The sequence below is a fragment of the Babylonia areolata genome, chromosome 18, assembly GCF_041734735.1.
Source record: "Babylonia areolata isolate BAREFJ2019XMU chromosome 18, ASM4173473v1, whole genome shotgun sequence".
Taxonomy (NCBI): Eukaryota; Metazoa; Mollusca; class Gastropoda; order Neogastropoda; family Buccinidae; genus Babylonia; species Babylonia areolata.
The window spans coordinates 13,660,981-13,674,538 of record NC_134893.1 but is presented as its reverse complement, the minus strand read 5'-3'; the positions used below and the strand labels follow the sequence as shown (position 1 = coordinate 13,674,538).

The following is a 13,558-nucleotide window of genomic DNA, read 5'->3' as shown; positions in this document are numbered from 1 at the left end:
CTTTCGGACAGTATCAAATAGGTTAACAGTGGCCTCCATGATCACTTTCGGACAGTATCAAATAGGTTAACAGTGGCCTCCATGATCACTTTCGGGCAGTATCAAATAGGTTAACAGTGGCCTATTTAGCACGCAGTTCAGTGCAGCGAGTACTGTTTAAAGCTGGCCTGCTGTGCAGATGATCTGTGATCTTCTTGTTTGTTTTTGTGCATGCTTTGCTGAAACCATGCTGACCAAATGGCTCATGTGTCGCATGATCGCACAAAATTGTCCCACCCCCTTCAACACTCGTAACCCCTCCCTGGCCGAAATAAGTGGGTGGATTGTCTTTCAGTTCAACTGTGGGTCAGCTATGCTCAACCTCCTGCACCAGTTTCTTTCTTTTGCTGGCAACATCTAGTTCTACTGCCCCTCCCCTGCCCTCCCCTCTCTGCAAATCTTTACTCTCACATTTCCTTCTCGTCAAGTGAACAATATGACACAGCTAGCAATAGACTTACTGTCATGACAAAATTGTAAAGCTTCTGCAACATCTTTGGTGATAAAATCTCAAAGTGTTGGGTTTTTTTGGGTTTTTTTTGTTTGTTTTTTTTGCAATAAGCAGCTATTTCTGGCCACTTTGTCCAGGCTGTGATTGTTGTCCACCATTTTGAAAACATCATCTGAATTTTTGAGAGAGGTACTGAAAATAGCATCCTGGAATGACCATGCAAAGTCTGATCAGGTTTTGCTCCTCATTAATAATCAAAGCAGACATATCAAGAATTCCCAATGTTATGAAATGGGTGAAAAAAAAACCATAATCTAAAAATAGAAGGAACATTTCTGTTACAATGAGCACAGATTTATCCATTGATGGATACTTTCTAACACTGCAGAACTTTACAGAACATTCCATCATGTGGCATAGAAGAGGTTAAATAGTTTCACAAGCTCAGTTTTATACACTTTGTGAATGGTGCCTAATTAACAAGTACCTAAAACTTGGCATTCTCTGTGTCACACACTTTCGTTTTCTTCTTCTTCTGCTGTGTTCGTGGGCTGCAACTCCCACGTTCACTCGTATATACACGAGTGGGCTTTTACGTGTATGACCGTTTTTAACCCGCCATGTAGGCAGCCATACTCCGCTTTCGGGGGTGTGCATGCTGGGTATGTTCTTGTTTCCATAACCCACCGAATGCTGACATAGATTACAGGATCTTTAACGTGCGTACTTGATCTTCTGCTTGCATATACACACGAAGGGGGTTCAGGCACTGGCAGGTCTGCGCATATGTTGACCTGGGAGATCGTAAAAATCTCCACCCTTTACCCACCAGGCGCCGTCACCGTGATTCAAACCCGGGACCTTCATATTGAAAGTCCAACGCTTTAACCATTTGGCTATTGCGCCCGTCACACACTTTGAAATACAGCTTCAGCCCCAGCCTTTGCCTGTACTCTTCATTCTCTGTGTGACAGTTTGTCTGCCTGCCTGCCTCTGTTTCCAGCTGTCGACTTGCACGCAGAGCAGCATGGATGTGACTACCTTTCTGTCTACCTTTCTGTCTGTGTGTGGTGACTGTACCTTTCTGTCTGTGTGTGGTGACTGTACCTTTCTGTCTGTGTGTGGTGACTGTACCTTTCTGTCTACCTTTCTGTCTGTGTGTGGTGACTGTACCTTTCTGTCTGTGTGTGGTGACTGTACCTTTCTGTCTACCTTTCTGTCTGTGTGTGGTGACTGTACCTTTCTGTCTATCTTTCTGTTCTTGTCTCTGTGTGGTGACTGTACCTTTCTGTCTATCTTTCTGTCTGTGTTTGGTGTCTGTACCTTTCTGTCTATCTTTCTGTCTGTGTGTGGTGACTGTACCTTTCTGTCTATCTTTCTGTCTGTGTGTGGTGACTGTACCTTTCTGTCTACCTTTCTGTTCTTGTCTCTGTGTGGTGACTGTACCTTTCTGTCTGTGTGTGGTGACTGTACCTTTCTGTCTATCTTTCTGTTCTTGTCTCTGTGTGGTGACTGTACCTTTCTCTCTACCTTTCTGTTCTTGTCTGTGTGTGGTGACTGTACCTTTCTCTCTACCTTTCTGTTCTTGTCTGTGTGTGGTGACTGTACCTTTCTGTCTACCTTTCTGTTCTTGTCTCTGTGTGGTGACTGTACCTTTCTCTCTACCTTTCTGTTCTTGTCTCTGTGTGGTGACTGCACCTTTCTCTCTATCTTTCTGTTCTTGTCTCTGTGTGGTGACTGTACCTTTCTCTCTACCTTTCTGTTCTTGTCTCTGTGTGGTGACTGTACCTTTCTGTCTGTGTGTGGTGACTGTACCTTTCTCTCTACCTTTCTGTTCTTGTCTCTGTGTGGTGACTGTACCTTTCTGTTTCTGTAGTGAGAAAGTGTTGCTGATTTCAATTTCTATCCATAATTATTGTGAGCTACTACTGCTCAGTTGTTTTTTTTTACTGTATGTATGTTCATTGTGGGTTGTTGTTGTTTTTTGTATGTGTGTTTTGTTTTTTGTTCCTTTTTTTGTTTAACGCTCATCCACAATGAACATTTTAGACGAAAAACCATTCCCACCCCAACCCTCTTAAACATTGTTGTATTGGAAACTATGTATGTATCGAATACTATATGTATGTGTATACTAAATGTGTGATGTGTCCCATGGAAGTGCTTGTGCACAAGTCCTGTGTTTGCATTCTAGATAGAGTTGCTTTTTCACAGGCTTTAGGAAACTAGACAAATGAAAAGTGTGTGTGTCACATTACATGGGTTCATGTTGCCTGACAGAAGCTTGTGGACTGGCTGTGCTTTAAGTGTTGACTGTGGTGCAGTGTGTTGACTGGATGATGTCACATATGTGTATGTGTGCACAGCATTGTGTTTTGTAAGGAATCATGTACATACCTGGTTATCATTATTGGAGGTGTGTCAGCCAGCTGCTACATAGCAAAAAATCAGTCCCAACATTTTGTTCTTCAGTTTCAAAACCAGTATTATTATGCTGACAAATCTGTTGTGGTTGTTGCATGCTGGATATTTCCTTGTTTCCATAATCCATTGAATGTTGACATGGATTACAGGATCTTTAACATGCACACTTGATTTTCTGCATCTGAAAAATACACAAAGGGGGTTCAGGCACCAGCAGGTGTGCACAATACATTGACCCGAGAGGTGACCAGGTGTACTGAAACCGGGCATGAAACTCAGGAAACTGGCCAGAGTTCAGTGTTCTAACCATTCAGACAATGCACTCATTCCCTCCATCAGATGCCCTGCCAACACAGACAGTGGTTTCAAGCACTGCTGTTTCCCAACACTTTGAACTGATGCAGCATGTGGAGGCCACTACCTGCTCCAATACACTGGACAGTACATTCTAGAAGGCAAAGGATATACAGCATTGAGACAAGTGCTACAGGTAAATGCTTAAAGTCTCTGAGAGTCCTGGGTCTGTCAAAGCACTTGGTGGATTTAGGATGGATGTTTTTCCTTGGTCAACAGATGTGCAGACTTGCTGGTGCCTGATCCCCTCTTTGTGGATTATAGTGGGGTAAAAAAAAAACAAACCAGTCATGAATGAATAAACCTGCTTGTACATACAAGTGAACATGGGAACTGAAGCCCACAAACACAGAAGAAAACACAGAGTTGTTGGTGTCCTTACTCTGCCTCAGCAAATCATGTCTTTGTGGACATCACAGTTGTAAGCAGTTCAGTGATGGGGACTGATCACATGCAGAATCAACAACTATTTTGACACATATAGGACCAATAAAAGATGTGAGAGTCAAGAGCAAGTGAAAGAATTGTTGACATGGATGCACAGTGTTCCAGTGGATGATGAGTGCTGTGCACGCATGGCTAGACTGCTTTCACTGTCAGCTTGACATGCAGGAAAAATTAGGGTGCTTTAAAAAAAAAATTTTTTATACTAGCGTGGTTGGCTGAATGCACCTTGCAGGTGTTTTATGTATGTGCTGGAATGTGCTCACCAAAACATGTTGCATGTGAGTTTCACACCTGAATGATGCATGCCATTGATGTGAGTGAGCAGTTTGACCAAATGGACGGTGCATGTGTCTGACACACACACCATGCTTATGCCGTGTTTTGCTGTGCCGGCTGTACAGATAGAGGAGGTCTTTGACCAGCAGCCCCGCATGCGCCGGAGTTCCTCTGCCAGAGATCCCATGGTATTCCTGACTGACGTCCCTGTCACTTCCTGTGTCACTTCCTGTCACTTCCTGACTGACTGCCCTGTCACTTCCTGTCTGTCTGACTGACTGACTTTGCCACTTCCTGTCTGTCTGACTGACTTCTTTGCCACTTCTTGTCTGTCTGACTGATTTCCCTGCCACTTCCTGTCTGTCTGACTGATTTCCCTGCCACTTTTACTTCCTGTCTGTCTGACTGACTTCCCTGCCACTTCCTGTCTATCTGACTGACTTCCCTGCCACTTCCTGTCTGTCTGACTGATTTCCTTGCCACTTCCTGTCTGTCTGACTGATTTCCCTGCCACTTCCTGTTTGTCTGACTGACTTCCCTGCCACTTCCTGTCACTTCCTGTCTGTCTGACTGATTTCCCTGCCACTTCCTGTCTGTCTGACTGACTTCCCTGCTACTTCCTGTCTGTCTGACTGATTTCCCTGCCACTTCCTGTTTGTCTGACTGACTTCCCTGCCACTTCCTGTCACTTCCTGTCTGTCTGACTGACTTCCCTGCCACTTCCTGTCTGTCTGACTGACTTCCCTGCCACTTCCTGTCTGTCTGACTGATTTCCCTGCCACTTCCTGTCTGTCTGACTGACTTCCCTGCCACTTCCTGTTTGTCTGACTTCCTTGCCACTTCCTGTCTGTCTGACTGACTTCCCTGCCACTTCTTGTCACTTCCTGTCTGTCTGAATGACTTCCCTGCCACTTCCTGTCTGTCTGACTGACTTCCTTGTCACTTCCTGTCTGTCTGACTGATTTCCCTGCCACTTCCTGTCACTTCCTGTCTGTCTGACTGACTTCCCTGCCACTTCCTGTCTGTCTGACTGATTTCCCTGCCACTTCCTGTCTGTCTGACTGATTTCCCTGCCACTTCCTGTCTGACTTCCCTGCCACTTCCTGTCTGTCTGACTGACTTCCCTGCCACTTCCTGTCTGTCTGACTGACTTCCTTGCCACTTCCTGTCTGTCTGACTGACTTCCCTGCCACTTCCTGTCTGTCTGACTGATTTCCCTGCCACTTCCTGTCTGACTTCCCTGCCACTTCCTGTCTGTCTGACGGATTTCCCTGCCACTTCCTGTCTGACTTCCCTGCCACTTCCTGTCTGTCTGACTGACTTCCCTGCCACTTCCTGTCTGTCTGACTGACTTCTTTGCCACTTCCTGTCTGTCTGACTGACTTCCCTGCCACTTCCTGTCTGTCTGACTGATTTCCCTGCCACTTCCTGTCTGACTTCCCTGCCACTTCCTGTCTGTCTGACGGATTTCCCTGCCACTTCCTGTCTGACTTCCCTGCCACTTCCTGTCTGTCTGACTGACTTCCCTGCCACTTCCTGTCTGTCTGACTGACTTCCCTGTCATTTCCTGTCTGAATGACTTTCCTCACGCCTCTGTTGGAATACCCTGTGTCATAAATTCTGTCAGCTTGTTCCATTTACACCCCTCTGCCACCCTTCCTGTTCTCCATTCTGTCTTTCTCCCTGACTTGTTTATGTCACACCTGATTTTTGTCACTGTCTGACAGCTCTCGGTCTCTCTTTCTGCCCTCAGCCTCTCCACTGGAATCTCCTCCTTTCCCCTTGACTTTCCTTCCTTTCTATACATATTTTTTTCACCTGCCTGGCATCCTTCTGCCATCCCTCCCCCCTCTTTGTCAGATTTCCCTCTGTCTGTCTTTCTGACTTCTTTCTAGTCTTTTACGATTTCATTCTGCAAGACTTCAGCATTTCCATCACCCATCTTTCTGTCTTTTTGTTCACTGGTCATTGATTGTTTCAATGATGAATATACCATAAACATACAAATCGATGGAAAGCAAATTGTTTGACAACAACAATGCACAATATTTGCAGCAGCAATGACACTGCTAACAGCAACAATAAAAGTATTGTAATTCCAACAGTAATAACAGCAATGGTAGTCTTCTGCTGAAACTCATTCATTCATATCTATGAGGGCATTTTCATATATAATCGTTTCTTTCCACCATGTACACAGCCATACTCCGTTTTTAGGGATGTGCATCATGGTTATGTTCATGATTTCATAACCAACTGAATGCTGACATGTATCATGGGATCTTTTAACATGTTTCATCAGTTTGGCACATATGTTGATCTGCAAGACTGGAAAAAAAAAATCTATTCTTAACACACCAGGTGCCAATATGTACATTCAGATTGAAAAGCCAGCACTTCAACCACTCATCTTTGGCATCTGTTTGCAGTAACCATAATCATGATTGTGTTGACGATAATGCATTGCTTCTATTGTGATTAGGATGACATCCACACCAGTACCAGTAGAGTTGACAAAAGTGAACCGCATGGTGTACGATGTGTGTGCAGAAGCGTGTGTCACTGGGTCACCAGTTCCTGCAGCAGACAGAAGAGGAGGGCGGACAAGCCACACCCCCTCCCTCCCTGCCGCCTCGCTCCAACAAACCAAACCTTCCCCCTCCCCCTCCACAGTGATGGGTCCCCACCCCGCAGAACTTGCACTAGTTCTCCACGCCCCTCTCCAACCTCCCTTTGTACTGGTGTATATATTACCTACCTCCAACCTCCCTTTGTACTGGTGTAAATATTACCTAACTCCAACCTCCCTTTGTACTGGTGTAAATATTACCTAACTCCAACCTCCCTTTGTACTGGTGTAAATATTACCTACCTCCAACCTCCCTGAAGTGAAAATCATGCCCTCCTCCACCCTCCACCCTGTTTGCAGTGTGACTGATGTCATCCCCTCCTGCGAAGTGTAAACAGTACATAGCATCCCCCCCACCCTTCCAGCTCATTCCACCGCCTTGAAGAAAAGACCATGCTCTCTCTCTCTGTAAAGTGTTTCTGTTGCTTTCTTCTAAAGTGTATCTTGTAGCGTGACCTGGGACTGTTGTATTGGTAATAAAGAGTAAGTCCTCTGCTGAAATCTATTCCTTCTTAAACTGGCACAAAGCATAGTTATAAACCTACCCCCTCATGTTGTTTGGTAGACAATCTATTCTTTCCTTCCAGCAGGTTAAAGTCCAGCTATACAAAAAGCTGACTGTTGTCCTTATTTAATGGAGAAGAAATCTGTTGCAAAATAGTGTTGACCATAACAGAATACTTTTGATAACTACAGCAATGGGGATTCACACAGGAAATATTGTTTTTGACGTTAATGCATTGTTAAGATTACTGAGGAAGTGATCAATTTAGTGCGCTTTGTGAATCAGAAGGAGATATTGACCCCCATTCTTTCAACCTTTGCTGTCTGTTGTTAGGTCTGCATTGTCAAACGTTGACACTATCCAAACTTTCCTGGTCAAGCGTCATTGTCTTTGTTTTGTTTTTTCCTGTTTGTGGTTTCTTGTTTGGATGCATTCATTATATTTTGTTGTTGTGCTTTTTTGTTGTTTTTTTGTTGTTGTTGTTTTATCTAGCAATAGAAATGTTTGTTTTGTTAACATTGTTTTGCTGGCTTCCCCTCAATCATTTCCAGGTGTTGTGAAAGTGATTAAAGCAAGGCAAGTTCAACTGGTGCATACACAAACAATCTGAAAAATCAGAGAAATTCTATTGATTATACATGAAGCAGGAGACAGCCATCCACCAGTAATCTTCCTGCCCGAAACACCAGGAAACCAGACACACTATGAAGGGGAAAAGCTATCCCCTTGCCTAAGTTAACACAGGGTTTGAACTGTCCTGATAACAAAACTGTAGGCCCAGCTGCATGAAACTGACCCCCATTTTGACTGAAGAATCAAGACTCAAGACTGGTTCATTGTCTGTACACAAGTGCAGAAAATCATTGTTTGACATGTGCAAAAAGTAAAATACACCTCTGACATATAATGTTGCCCCCATCATTCTCTTTCAGATATAATTCGTACTTCTTTCTCATTCCCAGAAGTGTAAAAACCGAAATTTCTCCATACTCTCTGAAGAAAAAGTGCCCTACACCGTCCCTTAATACTCTACCTCCTGCACTTTTCTTTAAGTGTAGAGAGCATTCCTTCAGTCCTTGAGGTGTTAACAACACATGTAAACTAAACCCAATGCAATATCCAGGGCTGTAATACCCCTTCCTCCGTCTCGGAACTGTAAACTCTACAAACAAGAAAGTGGTAACTCTCTCCATGCACAAGGTACACAACTTCAAGTCAATGCTGTTTATGCTACCAATTCAACTAGCACACAGGTAAATAAAAGATACATTAGAACAAACCCAGACACTTCCTCGAACTGTACACCTTTGACTCTCCCTCATCCCTATGGCCCCATCTGTCTTCTTGGAGAACAAACTCTACCTCTTCCCTGAAGTTTAAGCCATATGCCCCATGACCATTCCAGGAGTATACACTTTGTTTACCTCCATAAGTGTAAATACACCTTTCCATCCCTGCACCCCCACAGTAACCTGCACTCCATCACCCTCTCCAAGGTGGAAATAAATCATTGTAACCACCTGTCCTTCCTGAGGTAAAAAAAAAGAAAAGAAAAAGAAAAAAGGGTACCTCATTCTACCCCCTTTGAGGGTAAAGCGTGCCAACTTAGGGTAAAGAGTGCCAACTTAGGGTAAAGTGTGCCAACTTAGGGTAAAGAGTGACAAGGGTAAAATATGCAAACTTACTTTCCCTGTAGTGAAAACTGTGACTAAAGTCCTAAAGTGTAAAGCGCCCCCTCCAGTCTTCCTGAAGTGTAAAGCATTCCCTCCAGTCTTCCTGAAGTGTAAAGCATTCCCTCCAGTCTTCCCGAAGTGTGAAGCATTCCCCCCAGTCTTCCTGAAGTGTAAAGCATTCCCTCCAGTCTTCCCGAAGTGTCAAGCGCCCCCTCCAGTCTTTCTGAAGTATAAAGCCAACTTACTTCTCCATGGTGTAAGCTGTGACTGAAGTCCTCATGTGGTGTAAAGTGTCCCCTCCAGTCTTCCTGTGGTGTAAAGTGTCCCGTTCAGTCCTCATGTGGTGTAAAGTGTCCCCTTCAGTCTTCCTGTGGTGTAAAGTGCCCCTCCAGTCTTCCTGTGGTGTAAAGTGTCCCCTCCAGTCTTCCTGTTGTGTAAAGTGTTCCCTCCAGTCTTCCTGTTGTGTAAAGTGTTCCCTCCAATCTTCCTGTTGTGTAAAGTGTCCCCTCCAGTCTTCCTGTTGTGTAAAGTGTTCCCTCCAGTCTTCCTGTTGTGTAAAGTGTCCCTCCAGTCTTCCTGAAGTATAAAGCGCGCCCTCCAATCTTGCTGAAGTGTAAAACATCCCCTCCAGTCTTCCACATTCCCTCCAGTCTTCCTGTGGTGTAAAGTGTCCCCTCCAGTCTTCCTGTGGTGTAAAGTGTCCCATCCAGTCCTCATGTGGTGTAAAGTGTCCCCTCCAGTCTTCCTGTGATGTAAAGTGTCCCCTTCAGTCCTCATGTGGTGTAAAGTGTCCCCTCCAGTCTTCCTGTGGTGTAAAGTGTCCCCCTCCAGTCTTCCTGTGGTGTAAAGTGTCCCCTCCAGTCTTCATGTGGTGTAAAGTGTCCCCTCCAGTCTTCCTGTGGTGTAAAGTGTCCCCTCCAGTCTTCCTGTGGTGTAAAGTGTCCCCTCCAGTCTTCATATGGTGTAAAGTGTCCCCTCCAGTCTTCATGTGGTGTAAAGTGTCCCCTCCAGTCTTCCTGTGGTGTAAAGTGTCCCCTCCAGTCTTCATGTGGTGTAAAGTGTCCCCCCCCACTCTTCCTGGGGTGTAAAGTGTCCCCTCCAGTCTTCATGTGGTGTAAAGTGTCCCCTCCAGTCTTCCTGTGGTGTAAAGTGTCCCCTCCAGTCTTCATGTGGTGTAAAGTGTCCCCCCCCCCCTCTTCCTGTGGTGTAAAGTGTCCCCCCCCCACTCTTCCTGTGGTGTAAAGTGTCCCCCCCTCCAGTCTTCCTGAAGTGTAAAGTGTCCCCTCCAGTCTTCCTGAAGTGTAAAGTGTCCCCTCCAGTCTTCATGTAGTGTAAGGTGTCCCCTCCAGTCTTCATGTGGTGTAAGGTGTCCCCTCCAGTCTTCCTGAAGTGTAAAGTGTCCCCTCCAGTCTTCATGTGGTGTAAGGTGTCCCTTCCAGTCTTCATGTGGTGTAAAGTGCCCCCTCCAGTCTTCCTGAAGTGTAAGGTGTCCCCCTCCAGTCTTCACGTGGTGTAGAGTGTCCCCTCCAGTCTTACTGTGGTGTAAAGTGTCCCCCTCCAGTCTTCCTGTGGTGTAAAGTGTCCCCTCCAGTCTTCATGTAGTGTAAGGTGTCCCCTCCAGTCTTCATGTGGTGTAAAGTGTCCCCCTCCAGTCTTCCTGTGGTGTAAAGTGTCCCCCTCCAGTCTTCCTGTGGTGTAAAGTGTCCCCCTCCAGTCTTCATGTGGTGTAAAGTGTCCCCTCCAGTCTTCCTGTGGTGTAAAGTGTCCCCCTCCAGTCTTCCTGTGGTGTAAAGTGTCCCCTCCAGTCTTCATGTAGTGTAAGGTGTCCCTTCCAGTCTTCATGTGGTGTAAAGTGTCCCCTCCAGTCTTCATGTGGTGTAAAGTGTCCCCTCCAGTCTTCCTGTGGTGTAAAGTGGCCCCTCCAGTCCTCATGTGGTGTAAAGTGTCCCCTCCAGTCTTCCTGTGGTGTAAAGTGTCCCCTCCAGTCTTCCTGTGGTGTAAAGAGTCCCCTCAGGTCTTCCCATCCAGTCCTCATGTGGTGTAAAGTGTCCCCTCCAGTCTTCATGTGGTGTAAAGTGTCCCCTCCAGTCTTCCTGTGGTGTAAAGAGTCCCCTCAGGTCTTCCTGTGGTGTAAAGTGTCCCCTCAGGTCTTCCTGTGGTGTAAAGTGTCCCCCTCCAGTCTTCCTGTGGTGTAAAGTGTCCCCTCAGGTCTTCCTGTGGTGTAAAGTGTCCCCTCCAGTCTTCCTGTGGTGTAAAGTGTCCCCCCCCACTCTTCCTGTGGTGTAAAGTGTCCCCCTCCAGTCTTCCTGTGGTGTAAAGTGTCCCCTCCAGTCTTCCTGTGGTGTAAAGTGTCCCCTCCAGTCTTCCTGTGGTGTAAAGTGTCCCCCTCCAGTCTTCCTGTGGTGTAAAGTGTCCCCTCCAGTCTTCCTGTGGTGTAAAGTGTCCCCTCCAGTCTTCATGTGGTGTAAAGTGTCCCCCTCCAGTCTTCCTGTGGTGTAAAGTGTCCCCCTCCAGTCTTCCTGTGGTGTAAAGTGTCCCCCTCCAGTCTTCCTGTGGTGTAAAGTGTCCCCCTCTCCTCTCCCTGCCAGCTGCTGCCCTCCTCATTGCCTCCAGTGTGTCTGGTGCTCAGGGGTGGCTCTAGTCTTTCCCACGTCTCTGGAGACTGCCAGTGGAAGGGATCTGCTTTTCCACGGATTGTTAAACGTTAGAGAGGATCCCTCTGTGAACACTGCACACATCACTTCACTGTGTGGGGCACTCTGTCTCAAGTGAGTGCTGTGGACTGAAGTTGTGTTGGGAACGGTCACACTGACATCAACACTTCAGGGAGATGTTTTCTCTTGTAAAGGGGTTACCCTCTCTGCTCCCTCAGTATTTCAAAACTACAGAGGAGACTTCAGTGTCTGTGTTAACTTTGTGGTCTCTGTTACCGTTAGAACCTAAAAGAAATGAGGGGCATTGATCATGGTGAGAGAGGGAGCTAGCAATGGAGGATTTCTGTTAGCGTTAAGCGGGCATGCCCACTGGTTCATGTGAACAAGTGTTAACACAATGCCAGCAAATGTGTATACTTCTTTTTCTGTGAAGACTGTGTGACTGACATCCAGCCTGCATTGTACTTGACGTTCAGCTTGGTCATGGATTTGTGCCCACAACCGTCAGTGCAAAAGTGACCCATTTTACTGATGATCTCCCAACAGACGCCTACACACTAACAGATGACCTCGTCATTGATTGGTGGCAACTGAGATTTTAGTTCTGTCCAGTGCAAGTGATCTGTTCATCATTGTCATTCACAAAACCATCCTGAAAAAGGTCAGGAATGATGCTTCACTTGCTTGAAGCAGTTGTGTGTGTGTGAAAACATTGCCTTTTCCCTGTGGGTCATTGTGACAACACTGGCTGCAGACCAGATCGAGAGGAGATGTCAGCATTCATATCGCCCGGCCAGGGCCTGCACTGTGACATATGAGATGACAGTAAGTTTGTTGATGGTGTGTTCCACTTCAGCAACTCTGTCATGTGGACAATTTGTTCATCCTCACTGAAAGCTGAACAAGTTTGTTGGACCAAACCCCAGTTGTGTACTGATAACACAACACTTTTTTGCTGTTGAAACAAGGCTATAAACACATACGCTTATTGCTGCTGTGTGTGTAAAAGTGAAAGCAGCTGTTGTCACTGTGTTATTTCTGCACATTATGTGACCTCTCACCACCCTTGTCACACAGACTACATGGAGGAACACTTTGGGAACTGTTTCTGTGATAATGCAAGTTGCTTTGTATCAGTGTGTTTCACAGGTCAAGATGGTGCTATTTTGCTAGTTGTATACTGTGTACATTTTGTATTGTTCCTTTCCTTGCTTTGTCATGCTTCTCCAGGGTTCACAATGCAGATATATCATTTATCATATTACTTTTGGTGAAATTCATGCTGCTGTCCCTCATTATAGCACCACCCATTTATAGCAAGTACCATAGTTTATTTTAAAACCAAAGTAGACTTTTCCACATAATTTTTCTTAATATGTTGCCATTGGATTTTCATGTATGCTGGGTGCGTGTTGCATTCAGGATCTTAGTTTTGTTACCTCATTTGAAAGACACAGGCAGTCCAAACATCCTTGTTTTTCACACGCTGTTGGTGCAAATGCTCATGCTTTTGTTACAACACTTGTTGCTAGCTTTATATAGTGGACTTACACCTCTCTCTCTCTTCTTGTACTCATGTATTGTTGTGATTGCTCGAGAACGGATTATTATCATCTTTTTTATAAAATATTTTTTTAAATCTTGTTTTTGATTAACTGAAAATGAACTTTTAAAAATCTTATTTTTGATTCACTGAACATGAAGTCACTTGTGGGCACGCATGCATGTGTGTGTGTGTGTGTGCACATATATGTATTCAAAATGGTGCAGAACATTATGTATTTGGAGAGAGCATTAGAAAGTTTTTTGTTTTTTAAAAATTCTTCCATTTCATGAACAATTAATGAAAATGAATTTTGTATATTCCACTGCAGATCAATACTATTTTGTGTAGTATGCTTGAACTTTTTATCAATGGACAACCACTATCATATTTTGCACCACATTATTTTAATCCATTCCAGCTTTGAAAATGAAAGTATATTCAGTCCAATTCTTTATCAGTTTTGTCCCAAATAATTATCCTAGACAACTTCAAATTTGTATTTCATCAATTTATTCTGTTTGTGATCAGGAGCAATGAAATGTAACCCAGTTAGTGAAGAT

General features: G+C 45.0%; 1 protein-coding gene across 5 annotated transcripts in view; it reads left to right on the top strand.

Annotated features, from left to right (window-relative positions):
• The window catches only part of LOC143292482 (uncharacterized), a 50,937-nt gene extending 41,988 nt beyond the window's left edge, over positions 1-8,949 (top strand). For 2 of the 5 annotated variants that reach the window (XM_076602809.1, XM_076602808.1), the window contains exons 13-14: positions 4,117-4,179; positions 6,542-8,949. In XM_076602809.1, the coding sequence (XP_076458924.1) occupies positions 4,117-4,179; positions 6,542-6,667 (189 nt within the window). In that variant the 3' untranslated portion in view covers positions 6,668-8,949. The remainder of the gene's footprint in view (positions 1-4,116; positions 4,180-6,541) is intronic. The other 3 variants (XR_013056652.1, XM_076602810.1, XM_076602811.1) reach the window with 3 other exon arrangements.
• The last annotated feature ends 4,609 nt before the right edge of the window (positions 8,950-13,558 follow it).